The 13,400-nt window shown below is 52.0% G+C and overlaps 1 protein-coding gene across 2 annotated transcripts in view; it reads left to right on the top strand.

The window, feature by feature from the left end:
- Positions 1–7,240, top strand: part of MYO16 (myosin XVI) — a 375,466-nt gene extending 368,226 nt beyond the window's left edge. For both annotated transcript variants that reach the window (XM_058670587.1, XM_058670588.1), the window contains one exon: positions 7,002–7,240. In XM_058670587.1, the coding sequence (XP_058526570.1) occupies positions 7,002–7,229 (228 nt within the window). In that variant the 3' untranslated portion in view covers positions 7,230–7,240. The remainder of the gene's footprint in view (positions 1–7,001) is intronic.
- Positions 7,241–13,400: the final 6,160 nt, after the last annotated feature.

Raw genomic sequence — 13,400 nt, 5'->3', positions numbered from 1 at the left:
AACCTTGTTGAATCTGCTGCTGAAATGTGCTATTTCTCTTCATTACTTCCTCCTAATATGCAAAGAACTTTGAAACATTTCATCTCTTGCCTCCTGTAAGGCTTCCTTTAGTCTCCTATATGTTTCTGCCTCGGTAGATGTATCATTATAATCTGCATGATATTCCCGTATATTTCTCAGCATTTTGAGAATGTCTCTTCAATATCAAAAGAAGAGATTATGTTGCATTTTACATAGGGTGGTAAGCTGTTGGAGTTGCTTTCATTTAGAATTTTTCAATCTAGTCATCCGAGTAATCTTGCCCCAAGCTTTTGAGAGTTGTTCTCAGCTCAGAGAACTATCTTGGCCACTCTCATGGGTCCTGCTGCCACAGCCCATGCTAGGTTTTAGGGCCCTCTTCCAAGTCACCCGCTGCTGTCCAGCTGAGCCATCCAGAGGTTCATGGCTGCTCTGGGCAGCAGCAGAAGCTCTGAGTTCTTACCCCAGGACAGAGGTCAGGGCAGGTTGAGGTTCCAACCAGGAGACACAGGCCACCGAAGCCGCATTGTCCAGCCAGGTCGTCTCTGCTCAAAGCCAACCCCAGTCACGCGGGTGAAAACTGATGTTCACTTGGCCTGTAAGCATACCCTGCCTGACCTGGCCCTGCTGCCACTGTTGGGGTAACCACAGGACCCCCTCACTCTGCAGAATTCTAAGCAGGGTTCTGTCCTCCCATGAATTTCTTCAGCCTGTCTTGCGTGATGTCCCATTCTTTGCCCATTTTGCCCCGCTCTGATCTCTACCGCACATGATGATACATGTGTTTGGTATATCCTCAAACTTCTCTAAGCCAAGCGCTTGCCATGTTCCCCAGTATCGAGCACCTACAGGGGCCCAATACCTTGGAGAAGCCCAAGAGGCATAGGTATGGAGCGCTTGTTGCTTCCTGTCATGACACCTGTTAATCGTGGTGTCCCTGAACCCCTGTGGAAGCATATGGTGGCATGTGCTTTGGTCTTTGTCTAACTCTGACAAGCATGATTCCTGTGCTTTACAACCTAACATCCAGAGGAATCTGAGTAACGCTGATTCCCGCCTTCAGGTGCTGATCCTCTCCCATCAGGTACCCAGGATTTTAACCTTCACTTGCAGACATAACCTGTGAATTCTTGGTTATAAATGAAGATGTGTCACACCACTCCATCAGTATCTTATTTAGGCCATCGGGGCGATGCTCCTTGGATTTGTGGCAGGCTGGACGCAGCAGGTCCTCAGCTCTGTGACAGACAACAAGGTGGGTTCTGTGTGTTCCCTCCATGCAGGACCACTTGGAGAGCTCCAGCATATCTCCCAGGCTCCCTCCATCATTGCCCAGTTGCAGTCTCGTTCCAAGAAGGACTTTCTTCACCTTTTGTAATGGCCTTGGGAATTCAGATGTTTTCAGGAGTCCCTGAGAAGCTTCAAAAGGTAGAGAGCTTAGTTATTTATTTATTTATTAACTAAACAAATAAGTAAATAAGCGGTAACTTGGGACACTCGACATAGTTCTTGTCAGGACCGCTTCAGAGAAGCCTTCTGCAGGTTGGCCACAGTGAGTCCCTCCCGCTGTGATTGGGCCCTGCTCCTGTGCCTCAGGGGAGTGGCTCCAGGTTCAGAGCTGTTCCTCATCAGAAGGTTAGTGGAGGGCCACGGGATGTGCTCTTGGAAGAGTTTGGGACTTACAAGAATCTGAACTGGATCCATTCCGCACTTGGTGTAAAGGCACCAACCTCGCTACTATCGGGGTAGGTACAGCAGACGGTGGCCGGAGCACAGTACCAAGATCTGGGTGCAGATCTGGATTCCCTGCCCCCCTCCCCCCACCAGTTTTCATTCATGTGCTTTAATTTCATTCGATTCGAAAGAGGAAGAGACTGAGAAATAGAGAGGGGCCTTTCAATACCCAGTTTGCTCCTCTAATCCATGCAGCAACTGAGAGTGGGTCAGGCAGAGTTAGGTCCAGAGTCTGAGTCCCCTACAATGGGGACGGCACCCCAACACTTGAGCCATCACCTACTGCCTCCAAGGATGTCGTAAGCAGGCAGTTGGATCAGAAGAGCAGCAGGTGCTCAAACAGGAGCCTGTGACACATCTGTCTCCCTGTATGCATCGGCCTAGTGTGTGGCAATTTTCTTCTATTTCACATCCTTTTCTGTAGTGCTTCCTTTTTTTAAGGTAAGTTGAGCATTTATTATTTGACTTTTTTCCTTATTGTTGCTCACTGGTTGAATGTTCCCTCACTATTTCAGCAGCTCCACTAGAGAACAAAACATTCCCGTTTGACTTGCGAGTTCTTACTCATTTTCCATTTTGCTAATGTTGCTGGAACCTTAAGATACCTCAACTCTAATTAATTCTTCCTAGCTTTTGCAATTATTGTGGCATATATTCATGTTTTACATGAAATTTTAAATCTTGAAGACATCGCAAGCATATCATTTATTCCCACCCAGGGGCTTACTCCTGAATTCCTAACGCTGTGTCACATTTCCATCTTTTAGGACTGGCGTTTGGCATCATGGTTAAGGTGCCACCCGGATGCCTCTGTCCCACATCAGAGCACCTGGGTTTGATGGCTGTGTTCCCAGCTCCAGCGTCCTGTCAGTGCACCCCCTTGGGGGCAGCAGATGATGATGGCTCAAGGACATGGGTCCCTGCCACTCCCCTGGGAGGCCCGGATTGGTTCCCAGCCTCTTGTCCCAGCCCCAGCAGCTACAGGCGCCTGAAGAATGAATCAGCAGAGAAGAACATTCTCACATCCATCCATTCTCTCTCACTCATAAGATAAAACACAGATATATAAACACATAATTTTGAACAAGTAACTCTGAGTTCCCGTTGTTCCTAGGGGGTTAGTTTCCTTCATCCTAGAGAACCTCTGATGGCAACATCCTTCAGGTTTCTTTGTCCACACACATCTTTTTCACTCAGTTTGCATTGACTTCAGCAGTGTCAGCTGATGGGGTTCCTCTGGGCATTTACCCTGGACTTGCCATGCCATGCCCAGTGGACCATCTCGTGGTCCCTCTGAATGGAATGTCCGGTTCTTGTGCTGTTGAGAGCGGTTTCCTGTCGTTGGCTCCTGGCACTGTGAGTCTGTCAGAGCAGTGGTTTTCTGTTGGTGCTGCCCACGTCCCTCCTGGTGCTCTCAGCTTGTGCAAGTGTGTATTTTGATGCTGTCACCCACTCTGCACACATCTGATGATTGCTCTGCTATCTTCTTTCTCTCTTGAAGTCCAGTGCTCCTGTGGCCTGAGTGTTTATTCTGGAATATCTTCAACTTGTCATTTTCTCTGTTGGCTTAAACACTGTGTTGTAGGTGCTTATGCATTTGAGATGCACAGAGCTGGCTTCAGGGAAATCCTGTCCATTGTTGGACTCCCCAGATGCCCACAGTGGTGGGGACTGGGCGACGCAGAAGCCAGGGACCAGGAACTCGGTCCAGAGCCAACTACATGGCTGTCACTTGCTGGAGCAGTAAATCCAGTCCGGATAATGTATTCCCTCCTACATCTGGATCAGCTGTGGCTCTGCCTTATCTTCTGGCAAATGAAAACACAAAAACAAACAAACAAAAAAACTCTTTCCCTATGTAAATATACTTTTTAAATTCACATAGTTGATTAGGGCACAAAGGGTCCGGGGCTATAGGAAAGTAGGTAAGACCATTATTTCCACATTAATACTATATATATATATATTGTATCCAGGGTCAGGGGAGAAACAAAGGGAGAAGCCCCACCCAGCCTCCCACCCATCCCAGGTCCCCGATGGGAGACATGCTCCAAGGGTCCTGCTCATGCAGTTTTGATAGTTCAAAAGTTCTAAATTGCCGTCAATCTCGCCGTTCCAAGCACAATGAAATCTATTCAGAATCCACTGGCTGACACAGTCTCTTCATGGTTGGAGTTCTGAGATCAGCAGTTCAGTTGGCGGGATCCCCAAAGAAACTTCATCTGAGGTGATCCCAGGCCTAATTCTTGTGTGTGCTTGCCAGTGCAGGATCTGGCACCGTCCGTCTCCCCAGTCAGCTTATGCACATGCTGATCACTGTAGTTGCTGGGTCAGTTCTGTTTCCAGCCCTGTCTTCCACATAAACCGATGGGTGTTGTAGTCCAGCTCAATGCTACCCACTTCATACTCGGTCCTCACACAAACCAGTGGGAGCTGCAGCCTAGTTGAGGCAACTCCCCATAATACCCACCAGGCCTGCCCCTACCCTGGTTCCCATGCTTGCCAGCATGTACCACAGACTTCTTCGGTCTGTCCCACATCCCATTTAGCTCTCATACATGTCAGTGGGCATTGAAGCCTAGTTCAACCCAACCAACCCTACTATCCAGCCCACACACATACTGGCGGGTGCCTTGCTGTCTAGCCACCCCTGCCCCAGCCCTGGTTTTCATGCCTTCCTGTGGGAGTGGTAACCCAAGAGGGAGGCACCCACTGTTTCCCTCCTAGGCCACTCCTACTCCCAGGTTATGCACTCTCCAGGTGGTTCTGGCATTTAACTTGACAGAATTAGCCCCCAGTGCCAGCCTCTGCCAGCTGATGCTGCAGCAAAGCCAACCCTCACCCACTCTAATTTATGCAAATATACTTTTAAAAGTCCCTGGAGGAATGGAATTATGCTTGGTGCATTTTCCAAAACCATACCTACATAGTTTGTCTTGTTACACTCTTGGCCCATGAGCTGTCGAAGGCCCCTTGTGTGGTCATCTCCAAGTATGTGGTGAGCACCGGGGGACAGGAGCCATCAGCACAGCAGAGGGAGTTGTCTTCCACCTACAGGTTTGAAGCGCAGGTACAAACTCAGCATGCCAGTCACATCAGAAGCATAGCTGTGCCGAGAGCAGCACTGCCCCTGCAGCCTATCCAGAGTCCCTGGGTCTCCCCGAGTCTCCTGTGCTTTGGTGATCATTCCTTAAGATCAAACGGTCCCCACAGACCTGGCTGCATACCCTGTGGTCCCAGCACCTGCAGTAGCCACAGTACCTGCCATATCAAGTGTGCATGTGTCTTGAAATTGAAGCCAGCCAGCATCTCACCCCTGCCCAGTGTTTACCTAACTGGAGGAGACTTCATTGTGCTCTTGACTGGGGTTGCTTTAAGGCACTGGTAACCCTGTAGTTGAAGAACTCAACACATGTCCCTTGTGGAAAATGTCTGTGTTTGTGGGTGGTGCCTCGTGCTTCCAGTGTGTCCTCTAACCCACACAGCTGTGAGGCTTGGAGAGCTTCCCTGCCTACCAGAAATGTCTTTCCATGTGTGCAGGAGAGCTCAGAATGCCAAACCTCCGAGCCAGGAGAAGTCAGCCAGTATCTCACAGTTCATCTCAGAAAGCTGCTCCCCATCTGGAATGTTCTAGGCTTGGCCAAAAAGCCCTCTGCTGTGCTAAACACCATTATTTTTGCAGTTCATCCCCCCCCTTTTTTTTTTCATTTTTATGATGGGAGCAGGAAACTGCCATCAGCTGCTCCTTCCTAGACAGAAGCGGGAGTCTGTGACCCGGCTTCCTAAGCGAGTGGGCAGCCCCTGGCCTCACCTGCTGAGTGAGTGAGAAGTCCCTGGGCTGGCTTCCTAAGAGAGCAGCAAGTTGGTCTCCTTCCAAAAGATGACAGTGCAGGTGAACTTCTGGGGACGGGTCAGCTGAGATGGCCAAGGTATTTGCCTGTCAATTGCATGTTCTCATGGAACTTCTGGGAAAGGCCGCCCAACCCTGCCCACTCCTGCCTAGTGAAGGTGCTCAATCCCATGCCCTGTCTGCACCATGCTGCCACCCTGCCTTGCAGCTCTCATGCCGCCAGTGCCTGGGGCCTGCTGTGGGGCTTCTCGGGTGTATCTCCCCTGCCGCACCATGCTTTGTTTTGATCACCTATGAATTCAACTTAGGAGACTCTTTGGCCTGCAGAGAGTTTCGGACACCTTGTTATAGCCTCTGGAGATGGGTTTGGTCTCTGTGGTCCCTGGGTCTTATTAGCCTTCAAAATCCTCTTCCTCAGGGAGATAACAGGCTGCGTTGCTGGCATTAGAATTGGACCTGGGACACTGCAATGCATGCTGCCTTCCAGGGATGTTCCCATTTCTGACCGGTTTGGTTTCATGGAGAGCCACAGAACTCAGAGCCATTGGAGCTGCAGAAGTGGGTGGGATGATTGACGTCACTTCCTCTTGGCTCTCCTCATTCTTACTCCACAGTCTCACTTTGTAACCCAGAGTTCTTTCTTTAGGAATGCCACCAACATGGGTATCTGCAGTGACTGGCTGTCCCGCCTTGCCTTGCTGAGGTCAGGAGAAGTTGGCCTTCCCTCAGGTGCCACAGTGAACAGGAAGAGGCAGCCAGTGTGGCGAGGGGTCCAGTGCTCTTGAGAAGAGGTCTTTAAGGACACCAAGCAGGCTTCAGGCCTTCTCAAGGCCAGCAGCCTTCCTTCCACTGGCGTTCCATGTCTTAGCAGCTAGCTCCCCTGCAGTTCTCAGTGATGGGAAGCACTGCTGTGCATGTACTCATGAGGTGAGGTCCACCTTACACAGCCTGCATGGACCCTCCTTGGCAAGGATCCATCCCTGCAGACATACACTCTGGCCAGTAGTGCCACATGGCCCTACTGGTCGTGCTTGGCTACCAGCTGGGCTGAGTTCAAGGACTGGCTCCTAGAATAGGGTGGAGTGTTGAAGATCCTGTGGTAAAGGTCTATTCCAGATGGAGAAAGAATGCAGAAGGCCTTAGAATGCAGGCCACAGTGAGGGGAGGGCTCACGCCATGGTTGCCTTTCTGCATTAGCTTGATGGGGTATGTGCTGACCAGTCCAGCTACATCTCTGTGTTCTGGTCCACTTCATGCAGACCTTCGCAGCTGAGCTTGTTCCAGGCTGTGGCCAGAGGCTGTCCTGGCACCTAGAGCCTTGTGGAGCACTGTCCAGGCTCCCAGGCCCCAGGTGTCCCTGCTGCACTTGACAGTGCTTGCCTTCTTCGCCCTCCTCCAGGTCATCCACCAGCTGCGGCTCTCAGAGAATGAGAGTGTGGCCCTGCGGGAGCTGCTGGACTGGAGACGAAAGCTGTGTGAGGAGCAAGAGGACTGGCAGCAGATCCTGCACCCTGCGGAGCCCAGAGCGCCTCCCCCACCGCCCTGCAAGAAGCCCAGTCTCCTGAAGAAGCCGGAAGGGGCCCCCTGCAACCGGCTGCCCTCGGAGCTCTGGGACAGCTCCACCTGACGCAGCCCTACCAGCCACGTCGGGGCCGCCTTGCTGCACGGCTGCCTCTGACTCACACGGAGCTGTCCTCCACGCATTTACACAAAAAAGCACAGGACCCTGGTGCTGAGCAGATGAGACTCATGAGTGTGTGTGTGTGTGTGTGTGCGCGCGCGCGCGTGTGTGTGCTGTTTCTTATCTGTTTTGTGATGACAGCCTCCATGTCTTCAGGCGTGCTACCCCTCGGTGGCAGCAGAAGGCTGGGGAAAGTGCTGCTGAGGCACACGAGGGGCGATGGATTGGAGCAGGCAGTGACCCATGCACGCCCTGTGTGTTTTTATAGCAACCAACAACGTGTGCGTGTGTCCACTGGTTTCATGACAACACTGAACACAGGACATTGTATCTTATTTCTTTGTAGGCATTTGTGTCTTACGGGGATGACAAACCTGATGGTTATTTACATGTTTCTGACTGCATTTTATAACCTGATGCAGTCAGTGGTGCTCCAGCTTGTCAAAGTATAGACATTAAAACCTCCTTGCTAGACTTCTTTTTCTCTCCATACACCCTTTTCTGTACGTGTACAACCCATTGTACCCGAGACCCTCAAGACCATCCTGTCATGGTCCCAGCTTTGCCACTGTCCACCCTGGCTGGGAGCATGGGACGGAGACCCCTGCTGTAGAGTCAGTCATGGGTCAAGGGGCAGTGGTCTCTGCCCACACCATACTCTGCACTCTTGGCTTCGGGGACTGCCCGTATACCCACCACGCAATGTCAGTTCCCCACTTCCGTGTGTGCCCCAGGAAACATGCTTCAGACTCACAGCTGCTGCGCTCTGAAGCACGTTTGCACTTAGAGATGACCCAGGACCAGTCCTCTGGGGCTTCCTGGCCACTGTCCTCTCAGCGTCCACTGCATGACCCACCTGCTGTATGAGCTGCACCCTCCCGCGATGCAGTGGCCCTGTGTGTGAATGTGCTGCCAGCTGTCGGTGACAGTGAACCCAGACCACTGTGTCCCTTGACTTAGAACCTTTCTGTTCGTACCAGCCTTTGTAAGGCGACTGTGCCAATAAAAGGATGCAGTGACGTCCTCCTCTGCCTCTCCTGATTTGTTGTTGCTATTGTTGTCTTCCAGGGATGACAAGTGAACACCCTTCACCCCTGCAACAGGTGCGTCCTAGAGGGTCTAGAGCTCTGTCTTGAATGTGAGTTTGTGCAGATTCTGCTATGGTGGTACCAACAGATAACCGGTAACTGCTGTGAAAAAGGATAGTTTGTCGTGTTCAGAAGTCACAAGGCAAGCAAGCAGATCATGCCGTGGGGAGTGGGAGCGGGTGTATAGGAAGGCCCAGGGCTGGTCCGAGAGCTGAAAGAGCCACCCTCGCGCCCACTGAAGCAGCAGGCAGGGCAGTGAGTCTTGTGGGATAGAAGCTGTGCCTGATGGGCACGCTCCAGTTCCAGTTCAGCCTGGAGTGGGGGGCCCAGGGAGCTGGTGATGGAGACAGTGGTTGAAGCAGGGCTCTGCGTTGTGTGATTTCTGACAGGCATGTCGTAGGACTAGTCATTTACTGTGCCCAGGACGTTTTGTTTTGTTGAAAGGCAGAGCTGGAGAGAGAGCATAGGTGTGCTGCTCACTCCGCAGATGCCCGCCACAGCAGGGACCTGGGGCCGGCTCCAAGCCAGAGGACAGGGTCTGTCCACATCTCCCTGGGGCCGGCTCCAAGCCAGAGGACAGGGTCTGTCCACATCTCCCTGGGGCCGGCTCCAAGCCAGAGGACAGGGTCTGTCCACATCTCCCTGGGGCCGGCTCCAAGCCAGAGGACAGGGTCTGTCCACATCTCCCTGGGGCCGGCTCCAAGCCAGAGGACAGGGTCTGTCCACATCTCCCTGGGGCCGGCTCCAAGCCAGAGGACAGGGTCTGTCCACATCTCCCTGGGGCCGGCTCCAAGCCAGAGGACAGGGTCTGTCCACATCTCCCTGGGGCCGGCTCCAAGCCAGAGGACAGGGTCTGTCCACATCTCCCTGGGGCCGGCTCCAAGCCAGAGGACAGGGTCTGTCCACATCTCCCTGGGGCCGGCTCCAAGCCAGAGGACAGGGTCTGTCCACATCATCTCCCACGTGGGTGGCAGGGACACAAACACTTAAACTGTCCCTTCTGCCACCCAGGGCGCACATGGGCAGGCAGTTGCTTATGAAGGAGAGCTGGAGTCAGATCCCAGGTCCTCCCAGTGGCTTAACTGCCAAGCCAGGTCCCTCTGCTGTGTCTGGGAACTGACAAAGCTAATGAAACAAGTTCAGATGTCAGAGCCAGGGCACCCCAACTACAAAGGCAGTTACAACAGTCTCCGCTTCCCTACAGCCAGCAGCCAGCCCAAGGAGGGGTTCTGCCTGACCCGCAGCTGGGTATCAATCAGCCAAGCTCCAACTCTGCTTTCCTCTCCCCTCTCACCCTGTCTTCCTCAAACCCAGGAGACACAGAAGAAGCCAATGTCGCATCCACATGTGGCAGTCACCAGGGCGGGGCCTGCTGGATCGACACAGACTTCAGGAGTGAGGTTGTATACTCGTATGTACTCTGGAGGAGACAGCTGCGGTGGCACGTTGGACTGGGAGTCCTGCTGCTGCCATCCCCACTGAAGTGCTGAAGCGACAATGACTAGGATCTCAGAGTGAGTGACCCAGGCGGTCCTGCTCAGCTCATGGGAGAAAGCCAGGTCTCAGGCCCCTTAGGGAGAATGCTTTGGGAAGCAACAGTAAGAGAAGTGGGAGAACTGCTAGAACAGATTTCTTGAGGGGTACCTACCATTTCAGCCCTCGCTCTATTCTAGGTAGAAGCAGGAGGTGTGGTGTGCCTTGTGCCCGAGAGCCCATCAAAAAGATGCTGGGCTGAGTCTACTGCACCGAGGACACAGAGAACCAGTGTCTGGCCCAGGGCGTCGAGTAAGTCCAGGCTCATGGCAGTGAACATGGCTGTTTAAGGATCCCCCTCCACCTCCCACTCATCTTGTTCTACAGCCCAGAGATTTCAGGCCATCTTCTCCACTCCCTTGGCAGGTGGAAACATCTTGATTTAGGGGCCGGCTGTATCGGATTCCGTACCTAGTACTGAAGGGTTCCTACAGCTGGAGCCAGAACACTGGAGAGCAACTCGCAACGGGAAGACTGTTCTAAGCCAAGGTTCAGGAGCTAGCAGTTGATCACAGAACCATCCATGGAAACATTGGCTATGCGATGACTCAGAGCATGACCAATAAAATAGAGATACCAGAGGGACCCTCCAGTAACACAACTCAGCCCAGTGGGGGAATCAGCCGGAGCTCTGGAAGCGAGTACACCCTCTTCTTAGTCTTATTGGAGGGTGGTGATCTTTGAGTCTGTGGCCACTCAGCCCAGCACTGAGCTGGTGTAATAGCCGTGCAGCTATAACTGATTCAAAATTGACTTTTCTCCATGTAAAAATGCTGGTTTCCAAGACTGTGTATTTAATGAGCTTTTTTTCTGATCTGTTTTGTTTCTCATTTTTCTTTTTTTTTTTTTTGAAGATTTATTTACTTTTATTGAAAAGTCAGATATCAGAGAGGAGGAGAGACAGAGAGGAAGATCTTCCATCCAATGATTCACTCCCCAAGCAGCCACAATGGCTGGAGCTGCACTGATCTGAAGCCAAGAGCCTCTTCCGGGTCTCCCATGCAGATGCAGGGTCCCAAGGCTTCGGGTCATCCTCAGCTGCTTTCCCAGGCCACAGACAGTGAGCTGGTTGGGAAGCAGGGCCACAGGGGTTAGAACCGACACCCACATGGGATCCCGGTGAGTGCAAAGCAAGAACTTTAGCTGCTAGGCTATTGAGCCGGGCCCTGCAAATTTTTTCTTACTGAGTTCATTTGACATGTGGTGTAGGCTTTCAGTGTAGCTCTAAATAAGACAACATAATAGAATATTTTACCCAGAGCAGCAAAGCACTAAAAATGTCCCAAGACGTGATGCCTGTCTCCCATTTCCTACGGGCTTGGTTCTCTTTCACCTCTACCTCTCATCTTTTTATATCTTCACATTTTTGTGGCTATTACAAGAGCATCGTTCCTAAAAATGTCAGCTCACTCAGATTGTCAACTGGGTGATTCATTTGCTGGGAAGTGACAGGAAGCCTTGACGGCCACCTGTGGGTGAGTGAGTGGGACTGTCACCTACTTGCAGGATGGCTCCTAGGGACGTGCCCAATGCTGGGAGAATTGGGAAGAGTCCGAGGCTGCTGCTGTCTAGACACAGTCAGAGACTGAGGGCGGGGGTCACAGGGAGGAGAAATAATGTCACTCCTTCCTAGCCATGTGTGAGAAGGAGACCAGGTGAGTACATGCACTCAGCTTACATTTTTCAACTGGGAATTAGAAGTTATGTTCTGGTCCCACTGAATTTCTCTCATGAACATGTCTTATTTTGGGTGTGGGAACACTTAAAGCCAATGCGTTCATTCAAAAGTAAGCATTGATTTCCTCTTCATATTTGGCAGTGAGTCCGGGCTCTCGTTCAAACTGGTACAAATGTCTATACCTGTGTGGGAGGCCTGGAGGAACTCCTGGCTCCTGGCCCCAGCCACTGCAGCCAGTTAGGGAGTGTCTGTCTCTCTTCTCTCTCCCTGTAAGTCTGGCTTTCAAATAAATAAATAAAAGCTTTAAAAAAAGAACGAATGAGAGAGAAAGGAAGGAAGGAAGGAAGGAAGGAAGGAAGGAAGGAAGGAAGGAAGGAAGGAAGGAAGGAAGGAAGGAAGGAAGTCAGACAGCAGCAGAAGGCTGTGCCGACACAGGTGTGCTAATGGTACTGCCGGTTCCCAGCTTGGCAGGTGCAGAGGCAGTGGTAGAGCTGGCTCGCCCGTCCTGCAGCCGTGCCCTTGGCCATCTGCATGGTCATTCTTCCTTGGACAGCAGCCTGGGAACTGCTCATCAGTGTCACCCAGATTCTGGGTGAACTTAGGCCCCCTGGAATCATCCGGACGAAGTAGCCACCCTTGACTGTCCCTGCACCTGAGGCACCTTTGGCAGAGTTCCAGGTTCCAGAAGTAGCTGCCAACACCAGACCCTCAGGGAGACAGGGACCTGGAGTTGGGAGTCTGACCCGTTGGCTGTGCACAGGCAGTGGCGTTCCTCCCCATCCAGGAGTGAAGCAATTCTTAATTTTTTCTTGTAGTTGTGGAGACTCAAGTGTTCTTTGAAGGATGGACTTAAAGGGATCACATGGTGCCATCATAACTAGGCATGGCAAAAGCTGATTGTGGGATATGTGCAGGGGTTGGTGGTCCTCAGCTGTGGTTTGGTCTCCACAGATCAGTGAAGCATAGCCGATGGCTTTTCATCCTCGGCTTGTGGCACCATCAGGAGGCCTGTTTCTGTGGGGTTAACCACGTCTCGCACTATGCAGTTGGGAGGCAAACCCAGGAAGTCTGGTTCCAAGTTTGTGCAGTCTCACTTGGCTCATAAGTCTTGGCCATTGATTGCCAAAATGCCAGAAACGGGAACAGGGATTGACAGGAGGAATTGCTTGTTGTGAATACCAAGGAACCCCAGCCCAAGAGCTTGCGCTGGCCAGCAGGGCCAGCTCCTTAAAGGTCAGAGAATAGACTGGCCTCAGGAGCCCTCCATGTGAGACCAGGTTCCTTAGTGAAGCAGTGTCTTTCAGAACTTTAGGAGATAGCTATGCTCTCCCAGGCTTCCTGAGTCTGAACCTGGAACCCAGCTCCAGGACTGATAATTCAAGACTGAGAGGCCCTTCTGCAGGCAGACTCCACCCACGCATGTTCTGCCCGCCACAGTCCATGTCCCACCACCTCCCTTCAGGAGCTTCTCCCATCAAGCTCACTGCAACTGCCAGCTCTCTCCGCTGCCCATCCACCCTGCGTTCGTTCTCTGTGTGGCATCTGTCATTATGTGATGTGGGATTTTTAAAACATATTTATTTATTTTATGTGAAAGGCAGAGTTACAGAGAGAGGGAGAGACACACAGAAAGAGATCTCCATCCGTTTGTTCACTTCCCAAAGGCTGCAGCAGCCAGGGCTAAGCCATATGGGCCTCCCACACAGATGTGGACACCCTAGCACGTGGGCCGTGCTCTGCTGCCTTCCAGGTGAATCTGCAGAGAGTTGGATCAGAAGTAGAACAACAGAAATGTGAATCGATGTTCACGTGGGATGC

The sequence above is a fragment of the Ochotona princeps genome, chromosome 12 (assembly GCF_030435755.1).
Source record: "Ochotona princeps isolate mOchPri1 chromosome 12, mOchPri1.hap1, whole genome shotgun sequence".
NCBI lineage: Eukaryota > Metazoa > Chordata > Mammalia > Lagomorpha > Ochotonidae > Ochotona > Ochotona princeps.
This window is presented reverse-complemented; position numbering and strand designations above follow the sequence as displayed.